At 42.6% G+C, this 12803-nt stretch overlaps 1 protein-coding gene across 2 annotated transcripts in view; it reads left to right on the top strand.

The window, feature by feature from the left end:
* Positions 1-12803, top strand: part of CHD7 (chromodomain helicase DNA binding protein 7) — a 128396-nt gene that overhangs the window by 38284 nt on the left and 77309 nt on the right. For both annotated transcript variants that reach the window (XM_032181484.1, XM_032181485.1), the window contains exon 3: positions 1943-3800. In XM_032181484.1, coding sequence (XP_032037375.1) covers positions 2118-3800 — 1683 coding nt within the window. In that variant the 5' untranslated portion in view covers positions 1943-2117. The remainder of the gene's footprint in view (positions 1-1942; positions 3801-12803) is intronic.

Raw genomic sequence — 12803 nt, forward strand, 5'->3', positions numbered from 1 at the left:
AGCGACTGCTCTATTAGAGGCCCTCTGTACATGATGGTGTTCAGCTTTGCCAGCTCCTGACTGCAGTGTGCAGCCTCAGAAGTCTTTGGGTGATCTTAAATCACTGGAGGGGTCTTCACCGTGACTGAACGGCTTGCTCTGGAGCAGACTAATGCTGAAAGCTTGTTTCAGCGAAGGAGGCTCCTTGCTTTGTTGGAGCTTTCTTATGCTGTGTTTTAGTAAACTGATTGAGGTGGGAAGCAGTACAGATGGCTCTTGCTTAATAAAGAAAATGAAATCAAAAGAAATAGATATTAAGAGACATGAAGGTGGCTTGTAAGAATTTACCCTCAAGTGATTTAGAAATATAAGTGTTAATATCCCAGCTGAGCACTAAAGAGATTTAAGAGTGTGGTTTTAAAGGTGACATTCAAATGCTATTTTAAGAGGAGTGATAAATGCTTGTGCTTTTCCTCTCGCCCTCTGCCTCATGCTGTAGAAGGTCCTCTTGACAATGGCTACCAGAAGTGTAACAAATGTGCCGATATTTTCTTCCTAAAACTTGTTTGGGGCAAATTGCCTCTGGTTAGAACAGTATGGCCTGGCATTTTGCATCCAAGTGACTGAAAGTATCCCTCCTCTGCGATGAGATGTCTGATGTGAAAGCACAAATTTGTAAATCTTGTTTTGAGTGATCACTGATGAAGTGCAGGTCAGTATCTGCAAGTACAGTTAATACTAAATAATGGCAATGATGCAAAAATAGTTGTTTTGGTTTTATTTGCTATGTGGATGGGCTTCCTTGACCACAGCATTTAAAATTCTGGTCTTAAGAAGGAGAGATAGTGTTAGAATAGCTTTGGTTGTAAGAAGACAAAGTCATTTGAGTCGTGAGGAAAGGGGGAGGTATTTCAGAACATGCTAGGCTTCCCTGTCAAAAAGCGAAACTCGAACTTCTCTGAAGCTGTTCTGTTAACATGCATTACATAATTTGCCAGCCCCCAAGTCCAAGTACATACGTTGTTGGGTGACTATTTTAATATTTAAATTCTTTTGCCATTGCTAGTTCTCCTTAGTGACTTGTGCGGAGCGTAATTTTCAAGAGAACAAAACTTCAGTGTGGCCTTCTGAATTAGTGTAGTTATGGTTGGTAGCATGATTGCTTGAAGGTGAATAATGAACTGCAGTGACAGTGTTCCCCGTAATCATCGTGAGGGAGATGGTGCTGGGGATTCAGATATCTGCCATGTATAAAATGAAGCTTTTGAAATTAATTTTCTTACACAAATTCAGTGTATAGTTTTGTTTAAACAAGGAGGAGTCATGTTGTCTTTCAGTTTGCAATTTGGTTTAATTAAGATAAATTATGTGTTTAAGAAAATAAATATTTTTTTTTTCCCTAAATGTTGAATTATGTCCTGGAGTTTAGTATGTTTTAGAGGGTCACCTCTGTGCGTGTTTGAAAAATCTGTTGTCTGTATAACTAACTTTAGTCTGTCGCAGGACTAGGTGCTTCTGCTTGCTCATCTGATTACGCAGCTCAAGGGAATAAGGTTAAGGACATGCTGTTGGTAACTAGAGCGTTTTCAGGGCTTTAGTTCGGCAGATGGGCTGCTTGGCTATATTCATACATCTGCCTACCTGCTGTGGCAGCTGCTGCTGCTGCATGTTGTGTTCTTTTGTTCTATTCCACCCAAGAAAGGAACACTAGGAAGTGTAGTGAATGGATTAATTTAAGGTTAAGGGTAGTGTTTTGCTTGCTTCCTAACTCTCTATCGTAATAAAGCTCCTGATAAAGCTAACGCAACCTTCTTAAAGTGAAATGCGTTTTTAAGATGTGCTTCAGGGGCTGAAACTAGCTGCCGTTGTCTAAAAAAGAGTTAACTGTGTTTTGTTTATATTGCCCGATGTTATTTATTTCAACATTTTCCTTTCTTTCTCTCCCTTCCCCCGCTTCCTCTAGGAGCAGTAACCAGACTTTGCCTGACACTGCGTGGTCCAAAAGAATTAAGGAAATATGGAATGACATGAAGGAGATTAGTTGAGGATTAAAGGCTTTGAGGACAAAACACCTCACCGAGGTGAAGCACAGACTAGCTTTCTAGTTGTAGCTCCGAGGAGCTGTGTGCTGAAAAAAGATGGCAGATCCAGGAATGATGAGTCTGTTTGGAGAAGATGGGAATATTTTCAGCGAAGGGCTGGAAGGTCTTGGAGAATGTGGATATCCTGAAAACCCAGTGAATCCTATGGGGCAGCAAATGCCCATGGATCAAGGATTTCCCTCTTTACAGTCATCTCTTCATCACCCCCCCGCAAATCAAAACCAAGCAAAGTTGACCCATTTTGATCACTATAATCAATACGAACAGCAGAAAATGCACCTGATGGATCAGCCGAACAGGATGATAAGCAATGCCCCTGGGAACGGTATAGCGTCACCTCATTCGCAGTATCACAACCCCCCGGTTCCTCAGGTTCCTCACGGCAGTGGTGCCGGTGGTCAGATGGGAGTCTATCCTAGCATGCAGAACGAAAGACACGGGCAACCCTTCGTAGACAGTGGCTCCATGTGGGGGCCGCGGGCGGTTCAAGTGCCAGACCAGATCAGAGCACCCTACCAGCAGCAGCAGCAGCCGCAGCCGCAACCGACGCAGCCGCCTCAGGCACCCTCCGGACCCCCTGGGCAGGGCCACCCTCAGCACATGCAGCAGATGGGAAACTACATGGCTCGCGGCGATTTTTCAATGCAGCAGCACGGTCAGCCGCAACAGCAAAGGATGAACCAGTTTTCTCAAGGCCAGGAAGGCCTCAATCAGGGAAACCCTTTCATTGCCACCTCAGGACCTGGCCACTTGTCTCATGTGCCCCAGCAGAATCCCAGTATGGCACCTTCTTTGCGACACTCAGTCCAGCAATTTCACCACCATCCCCCCACTGCTCTCCATGGAGAATCAGTAGCCCACAGTCCCAGATTCTCCCCTAATCCTCCCCAGCAGGGTGCTGTTCGGCCGCAAACACTTAATTTTAGTTCTCGGAGCCAGACGGTACCCTCACCTACTATAAACAACTCAGGGCAGTATTCTCGATATCCTTACAGTAACCTTAATCAGGGATTAGTTAATAATACAGGGATGAATCAGAATTTAGGCCTTACAAATAACACTCCAATGAATCAGTCTGTACCAAGATACCCAAATGCTGTAGGATTTCCATCAAACAGTGGTCAAGGACTAATGCACCAGCAACCCATCCACCCTAGTGGCTCACTTAACCAAATGAACACGCAAACTATGCACCCTTCACAGCCTCAGGGAACTTATGCCTCTCCACCTCCCATGTCACCTATGAAAGCAATGAGTAATCCAGCAGGTACACCTCCTCCGCAGGTCAGACCCGGTAGCGCTGGAATACCAATGGAAGTTGGCAATTATCCAAATATACCCCATCCTCAGCCGTCACACCAGCCCCCTGGTGCCATGGGAATTGGACAAAGGAATATGGGCCCCCGAAACATGCAACAGAATCGGCCGTTTATGGGTATGTCTTCAACACCACGGGAGATGGGTGGGCACATGAGACCAAACGGTTGTCCAGGTGTTGGCCTTGCAGATCCACAAGCAATACAAGAGCGACTAATATCTGGCCAGCAGCTTCCTAGTCAACAGCAGTCTTTTCAACAGCAAATGCCAACCTGTCCTCCCATGCAGCCTCATCCAGGGATACATCATCAGTCTTCACCACCACCACATCCTCATCATCAGCCTTGGGCACAGCTTCACCAGTCACCACAAAACACACCGCAAAAAGTGCCTGTCCTTCAGGTAAGCTGCTTCCGATGAGTAAAAGATGAAATGCATTTGCAATAATTTCAGTATACACAAGGTCTGTGTTTTCAAAACAGTTGTTCGAGCTTGACTGCCCTGATTTTCACTGGTTACGTGGCTTTCTTGGTACACGGAAGCTGAAGGTAAAATGAGGTTCAGATAGCTTGCTAATGTACTTACAGTGATTATTACAGGGCAACATTATGGATAGACTGAAATATGATCCAGCGCCAGGACAAACTGAATACCTGCTTCTTTTTCCTTGTTGGTTCCTTTGAGGAGAAAATAGAAAGCATGTGTGAGAACTGTAATTTAAACTAGCATCTTGTATTTGCAACCTGCAAAAAGAAGTGTGTGTTGTAATGGGTTTGTCTTAGCAAAACTGAGCATTTTCTTTAAATGCTAAGCAAATGCTTTGTTTTCGTTTTGTTAAGTTCAAGCTGAAATTTTCATATGTGAAAAAATTCCAGGACAAACTTTGTTCAGCACAAAGTAATGCAGTTGGGAAGTGATGGGGCAACGGTTTATGCAACAGAAGATAGCAGATGTGAATCATAGTCTAAAATCAAATCTTCTGAGGCTTAAATGAAATCTCAAGTAAGATAGAAGTTTTATTTTACCGAGTCTCTGATCTGCTGGATTGCAGTGAAAATATATTGCTTCCATGTTGTTCTTCAATTAAAAACTAGAAATGTTAAAACATCTTGATCCCTCTGTAGCTTAGCAGGTTTGACTACGTGTTAGTAAGTTAAACCTGAGCTGAAAAGGTGCCTTTTGGGATCTTTGGCTTTGCCACCGCTTGCCTCTGGCTCTGTCAGTCAATCATTCAAGAGGTTTTGGTACCGAACGAATAGGTGGCCAAGATATCGGAGGTTTAATTATTTTTAAAGCCCCGCGGTAATTAATGCCAAGCAGCTCTGCCCATAAATATTTGGAGACAATTGTTGGAATGCAGTCCTAATGACACGACGCTACAATAAGCCCAATAAATCATAAAAACAGCTGTCCTAGCCAGCGTCCCAGGACTGCGTGGAAGGCAGCTGCTCGGCAGTCCCCTCCGCTGCTGCCTGCCGGCTGCTTCTGTTAGCTGCTCCGCACAGCATGAGGCGGCTCTGGGAATCAGATGTATGTGCTGCGGAGAGGCAGCTGACAAGGAGTGGTGGATGTAGCAGCTCAGCAGCTGGGAGAGGCTTCCACATTCTCCGAGGGGGGAGCGCTGGGTGTATGCCGTAGGGTGATGAAGCCCTGCAAGGGAGATCAGGGGCTAAGCCGGGGTGAGGGGAAGGCCGGACTCTTCATGGGTGGGAAGAGGAAGCTCTGCCCTTGGAAGGGTGTCTTCACGACCATCTTTCTCTCCTTTACTCCACTTAATTGGGCGGGGGGGAATTTTATTCGCATTGTGGCCATTCCTCTACCCCCACATCCAGGCTCACACTTTGGGGAATGTAAATTGCTGTTCTCGCGTGGATGTAGGGTTGTGCGGTCCTGGCTGAATGGGTGGCTCCTGGCAATGCGTCTTGTGTTATTGGTTGTGTGGCTAAGTGGGACAGAAAAGGAGAGAACTTCATGGGAAAAAAAAAAAAAAAAACAAAAAAAAACACATAAAAACAAACAAACAAAAAAACAAACGAGAATAAGCAGAAATTTTGAAAATTTGACGGACATGATGGCATGGAAAAATCTGTACAAAAAGATTGCAGATCAGAAAGAGGTATGAGATTGGAGACATTGCTTTTACCCTGAAGATGAGAGCTGACACATCTAGCGGGAAAAAAAAAAAATCTAGACATCGTAAAACAAGACTCATAAAGCTGTAAGGAGCAAAACCCAGCATTGCTGATACCTTTCGCAGCTAACGATGGTGGGGACGTAGGAATGGGAGACTTGAGATTGACCATGACAAAGGCTGAGCTCTAAAGCTGTGGTCTTCTCTAGCGGAGTTAATTCCATGTTTTCATCTGATCATCCAGTAAACTTCTTTTTCGCAGCAACAGATGGTTTGGGAGGAGAGCATCTCCTTGTAGAATAGAAGGGCTTTTTCAATGTTCTTGGGTTCCTTTCCCTTTAACTGAAAAGGTAAAATGCAGACAGCTCAACTCTTAAACGAGCTGTGCAGCCTATTACAAAGTTTTGAACAGCACATGAATAACTTGAACAAAGGTAAGTGCTGAAACTAAATAATTAGAGGAAAACCACATGATAAGTCAAGTTATTTGATTAAAATCAGTAATTCAAGCAGATGTAGCTAGCCAAGTAACTTCTGTTAGCCTACTTCTGTTAAGTCTTTATTTGGTAAAAGTTATTGCTAACGTACCTTCCCATTAAGTAATTAGTTTGAGACCTGACTGTAGTAATGAAACACTTGACAGGCACTCATTTCCCCCTGGAAAACTGTTTGGATCAAATATAAATTGTTCGAGTCAATGAAAACTCAGCTCCTCCTCACCCCCTGGGGAAAAATGCAGATGTGTGAAAACCCTGCTCTTGAGCTTGAATGCAGAATTTGCAGCTATCCTGCCTCTGTCGTGGTTTTGCCTTCATGTCAGTTGGCAGAAGACTGTTCGCTGAGCAACAGTTATTTAAATGGCTGGTTTGTTTTTATTTGTATAAAATGAATCAACAAATGAATGCAGTTGGTGAAATGAAAATCACTATGTACTTTTAAATCAACAGAAGCCATCTTAGTAATTATTTTTCAGTGATTTGAAGCTAGCCTTATCATGGGAAGGCTGTAATACTTGTGGTTAACCAAATTACTGTTTTGTTTTTAGATATGTTGGAAGGAAAGTGAAATTCTTTTGCTTTTAACTCGAAAGAAATTGCTGTGTCGATTCTAGGGTTCTTTACTTTTTGTGTACAAAATTGCTAATTATTTTGGCTGGGAGGTACAGCTGGTGATTGACAGTTCATCTGGGCTGGATTAACAGATGAAAGCTAGATGTGGTTATGAAAGCTAGGACCTTGTTAGCAGTGACTTGCTGACTTCAGTTGAATTTTACAGCTATTATACACATCAGCATAGCATTGGGATGTGCAGTTGGTGTGTTTGATTTTCAAGCCCTGTTTTGGAAACGTTCCTTGGTAAAGGCTTTTGGAAGAGTTCAGTGGCCGTGGGGAGACAGGTTCTGAGGTGGCAGGATGGTTGGCCAAGGTACAAAGCAGAGGGTGGGAGTAGCTTGTTTGTTTTCACAGTGGAGTAGGCATCTGTGTTGGGCTTACAAGCTTGTGCTCTCCAAAATATTCATAAATGTTGTGGAAAAGAGTGGAAAGTCAGATGACAAAGTTCACTGTTGTTGTTAATGTAGTCAAATAAAGCTGAGTGCCAAGTGCAGAACTGAGGAAGAGCCTACAGCAGTGAAGCTACTGTATTTCTAAATGGCTAGAAATGCAATAGGAACGTCAACCCTTTGGCTGTAAGCTGTATACATGAAGGCATGGTGCCTGGGCAATGGAATAGCAAACAAAAATCTCTGCTTAGGAACAGGATCTTGGTGTTGGATGGCTGTCTGAGACACGCTATGACAGTCACGGGAGTAAAATGGTAGGAAGTGCTGTGGAAGTAGTAGAGAGCAAAACAAAAACTGCTATCATGGTCATACCTATATGCATGGTATGCCTACGTGGCAAGTGCTGTGTAGTTTTTGGTCCTTCCTCAGGTCTCAGAAAATACAATAGCACATGAATAAAAGGATGGAAAGGAATGGTTAAAGGGGAGAAGGGAAGATACAGCCAAAAATCTGTAAAGTTCTGTGTGGTATGGGTACATGGAAATGGTGAATATGAAACAAATGTTGTTTGTCTCATGGTTTTGTCTCCCAAATAGTTTTAGGGCATTCGGCAAATTATCAGGTGGTGAGTGTAGAACACCACATTAAGATGCTGATCTCTGAGATGTACAGAAAAATGCACCAGTGTTGGATAAACATGAAGGCACCACATTTGCCTCATCAGATCTGTGCCACAAATAACAAGTGGCTGAGAGTTCGTTATCGGGATGCATCTACTGTGTACATGTTTACTTCTCATATTCTTCCCCAGACTTTATCAGAGGTGGGATATCAGGTTAGATAGGTCTTTGGGGGTCTGATGCCATGCAGTTTCTCTTACATTTTGATAGTAATTGAGTGTAAGAGTTTTCTCTGCCAAGAATAAACTATCCTGGGTGTGTTGTTCTACAGAACTTTTTATTTACAGTAGCTGCTGGCTCCTGTGTGGGCTGGAGTTTCGAGTCCTATTCATTAACCATGTTCCACAAACACGAAGCGATGTACATTATTTGTAGTCAAATATGGGAACACTTCAATGACAAATGGTTATGGTTAATGGCCTCCATGCTAGATTAAATGGTAGAACTCTACAGCAGCTCTGGCAGTGCTGAAAAATATTGGGTTGAGGTGCCCAACCTCTTTTGGAGGAGGTCTTTGTTTTGTGCTAGCAGTTTGCTACCAGATTTTTTTTTCTTCCGTCTTGTTTACCTGTGGGCATGTGACTTTGCTTTGCGTGGTAACTCTTGGCTCTCTTTGGCGTGAATGCACTCTTTTGAAATTTCCTGCCTTTCATTGTAGGGGAAGAGGCAGGGAAAGTCCAGCTGAGTCACCAGCAGAGTCATCCCTGTGACAGGACCTTTCTGACTTTAAACCTTCACGTTGCTGCCTCAGCATAATTTATACTCGGATATACCACAACGGAGAGGGGTGTTAATGCAAACTGTTTTCAGCTTGGCTGTTTCAAAGTGAATTCTAACCCAGCAGAGTCCGTGTTAAGTTGGTACTGCTGGCATGCTCAAGTCAAGTTGACTTTCTCTTGGGTACTTAAATATTTTTAATGCTTGGGAATAGTAGGAAGAGGCAGCCGCCTCATCTCCTTCCTGTCTTTTCACAACCAGTTACCTTTCAGTGTGTATACTGGAACTTTATTTAGTAAGAAATGTTATAACTTCAAATGGTTAGGATTGTTCCTATAAATGAATATTCGTAAGCAAAAACCCACTGTTCCAGAAAACACGTGACTCATCTGTTAAGTATTTAGATTCTTGACCATTTTCCTGTAAATAAGTAGAACAACTCAAAAAAAAATAATAATTTCTAAACACTGTAGGATACTTCTTCGTTTGATTCAGAGGCTCTTTCACGTTAACTGCTAGCTGGTCTCTTGGGGTACTGCATGTGCTGCACGTTCAGCAAAGTCACATGGCTGCCCTGGAAATTCTAGTTTTGTTCTTCAACTGTTTGTCAACCAGCAAAATGATGTGTGTTGGCAAGATTGGTGAGGGTGCTAGGCTACACGGAACAAATTAAACACTAATGTTCAACCTTGATTGATTACAGTTGTGTGGTGTTTACATGTAGAGAAATATGCATACATATATATGTATGATCATATGACCATGCAAACTATAAATGCACATGCACATATAAAAATATATGTAAAAAATTTAGGCCAGGTCAGAAGTTGTGACGAATGATGAATGAAAATCTGAGAAGGTTCAGGTTCTGCTGTGAGCTAGTTCACATCCAGGTCTCTCTAAGGATATAGTAACTGATATCAAATACTTTTGTCAAGACACAAACATTCATGTTATGAAACTCCTTAGGTACATTCCAGTCTAGTAATTGACATTAAGAGACCTAAAGTCTTATTTGCTCCTCAGCTTTGAGAAGGCTGTGTGTACACTTGTAAATAAGAGGTTAGAGTGATTCTGGAGTGAGTAGGCCTTTGGGCCAAAGATTTGTAGTTTTGAGGTAGTTTTACTATGCTCTTTTTTAAGTATTAAGGAGGTACAAGCAATTTCAAGAATAGCTCTTCCCTCGGGTGCCGTGATTTGACTGCAATGAAAATAATTCGTGTCATTAAATTATCTGCTCCGGAGTTTTGGGTAAAGTCAGTTTGCAGCATTAGCATAAAAATACAAGTCTGCATCAGCATACCAATTTTGGAGGCTTAAGAGTTACCAGACTTGTTCTTCAACATGACTATGTGGAAAGTTCCTATGATATGTTGGTGGCCTGAATGTATTTTCTTGAAATCATTTGAATTATCTGAGGAATCGCCCAGCTAGAAATATTTTTAACTGACGCTGCTGTTCCGTACTTCGTTATAGTGTCTTGATCTGCTGGTGGGATTTGGCAATCATCTTATTTTTCCATGACTGAACACATCCTCATGTTTTGTATTTATCTGAGCAAATTTAAATCTGTTGTTTTGGGGAAGCTTTTTTCATGACTGAAAGCTGATACTGTGGTATTGCAAACCCTGATGTCTGTATCATCAGCAGCCCACATAACTGAAGGGCTGAAAATTGGAGCAAATGAAAGGAGAAACACTGGACTTGCTTTTTTTCTTTCTTTTATTATCTTCCTTTAATTACATCAACAGCCTTAGTAACGAACAGGTTACAACTGAATTAATAAATTCCTGTCTTTTGTTATGGATCTTCTTCCTGGTCTTCCATCCTACTCTTGCATGTGGAATTTGAGGCATCCATTGGTTTTAAACTTATCAGCCCTTGCTTGTACCGTGAATGTGGGTGTTACAAACTTGCGTAAGCGTCCTCCTCTTTCTTTCCTCTGAGGACAGTAAGTGAACCAGCTTCCACTCTGATAGAGCACCATGGCTTTGAGGTTTGCTTTTTAACTTTGTCTGCAAAGGGTATTTCCTCCTTCAGTTCAGTGGTGCCAGTGCTGCTGACTTTTGAATGTTCAAAATTGAAATATAGTGAAAGAAATGATAATTTAGTCAGCTATGAAGCTAACGTATTGGATTGGTACTTTAAAAAAAAGGGATTGTCTTACCTGAACATCGTATCAGAATTACACCAAATATGATGTATTTGTACCTTCTGTTCCATTTCTTTTCTATTCCTTCTACTCCATTCCTCCCTGCTCTTTGAGAGATTTCTTTCCCGGATGTCTGTTCCTTTAGTGGTATGGGGGTATATTTTATAGGTGCTAGTGGATTTGGGGAACAAAGTTTTGGGTTTTTCTTCAGAAATGTGATGTATAAATATTTGATGCCTTTTTTTGTCACCAGTTCTAAAGTTGAGTAGCTCAGGAGAGAGGGAAACACCCTTGAATTTTTTTTTTTTTTTTTTTCCCCCTCCAGTGATTAAAGTATCTCTGCGTGCAAGTCTTTCTTCTGACTAATTCTCAGGCTTGCGGGGAGGGGTTGAAGGACGGCAAGGCCGATTCTCAGGAGCGGAGTAGGAAACGTGGGCAGGAAGCAGCCCTCGGGGAGGGGGGAGTGAAACGCAGCTGACCTGATGGAGCAGCGCCGAGGAGGAGGAACAGAGAGGAAATGGCCAACAGCCAGGGTTAAAAAGGGGATAGAGAAGTTCAGGGAGTCACTGCCGTGCTAGCTGCTCGAGTCACCTGCCTCCAAGCCCTAGCGAGCGGTAGCCATTTGGCCCGCTGGTGCCCCTTAGTGCCCTGCACGCCGCTTGGGCTGCACCTCCTTGCCAGTGCAAGCAGCTTGGAAACTGGAAACTGGAGCATTCAGCCTGCAACCTGAGGCGTGTGGGGGCTGGAGAGGGAGAACTGGAGAGCGGCCGGGCTGTACCGGTGCTAGACCAGGTGCTGTCTTCTGCCCCACCACTTTTCCAGCAGCTGAAGCTCAAAATGCCTAGTCAGTGCTGGGGAAAAAAAAATAAAATCCATGCAAATTAAGCTAGATGAAGCCTGAGATGCTATGTATATTAACCCTTCCCTCGCACACGCTATTGTTGGGTGAACCCTTGTGCTGTTAAGGATACTTCTCTGGCCGGTTTGCTTCTGTCTAGGTCACGTCCCAGCATCTGTTTGTGGTGTGACCTCAGGATCACCCAGGTGGTGGTGTGGGAATGGGAATGCTTGGTGGGGAAGACAGGGACAGCCTCCTCCTCTGAGGATCAATGATCCTATAATACCCTTACACAAGCTCAAGATTCTGTAGAACCTGCCCTCAGTTACCAGCCCTGGAGTCTTCCCTCAAGTTTTGATAAGTTAAAATCTCCATTAGAAGCCAAAGTTTTGTCCTGTTTTATTGAATTAGAGAGATGGTCAAATTCCAACTTCTCCCATTTTTTTTTTTTTTTTAACTCTCACCTTTTGTTCCCTTTTTCACACAAATGTAAGTGATTTAATTTCAGACGTGTGTTTTCCTTTTTTCCTTTTTTTTCCCTTTAGAACAGAAGGACTTATTTCCTCTTCCAGTTGAGATATTTGCAGGTGTTTTCTTACTGAAGACACAAAAGAACATCATCTTTCCAGCAAAGAGAGCTTAGAACAATTTTATTAGATGTGTGTTACGTGTGTTAAAAACGAGGGACAATGCCTCCAATATCCATGAATTATTTTTTCTTGAGCATGAATGTATTGCTTTTTTTTCCTTCGACATAAAGAATTATTTAAAAGCAATAAAACTTAGAAGTAAAACTTGCATTAATTTTAAAGTCCTCTTTATGAAGATACATAACTGATAGATTGGATGGCTTAGTGTCTGAGTAGAGGATTGATTTACAAACCATTGAATCAGCACTCTTTCTGCATTTTTTTAAAAACTCCTGATTCAGATTCTTGCTCAGGCATCCAGTACTTGAAAACGTGTCATCTCCCTGCTTTTCTTGTAGCTCCTACCAGTATTGCTCTTGCTTGAGTGCAGCTCAAGAGGACAGGGCCAGCCAGTGTAACAGCTCGGAGCAGGGAATCCCACTCCCCACTGCTCAGACTGTTGTTTAGTCTCCTCAGAGCTGACTCTCTCACTAACCTGGCATAAATGATAGCCAGAAGAGAAAAAAAATAACAGTAAGTAAAAAGATGTACACAAATGCACACAGTTTTCAATTCACTAACCTAGCAGAATAACCTGTGGAAGAAATATGCCGGGGAGGAGTGAGATTTCCACCTTTAAGAAGAAGCTGGAATCAAATTAATGCAACAAAATGTCAGTGCATCTTGTCCAGGAATCCAGCAATCATAGAGGTTAACCTAGGAGCAGAGAAGATAAAAAAGATGTGGAGGAAAATGG

The sequence above is a fragment of the Aythya fuligula genome, chromosome 2 (genome assembly GCF_009819795.1).
Source record: "Aythya fuligula isolate bAytFul2 chromosome 2, bAytFul2.pri, whole genome shotgun sequence".
Taxonomy (NCBI): domain Eukaryota; kingdom Metazoa; phylum Chordata; class Aves; order Anseriformes; family Anatidae; genus Aythya; species Aythya fuligula.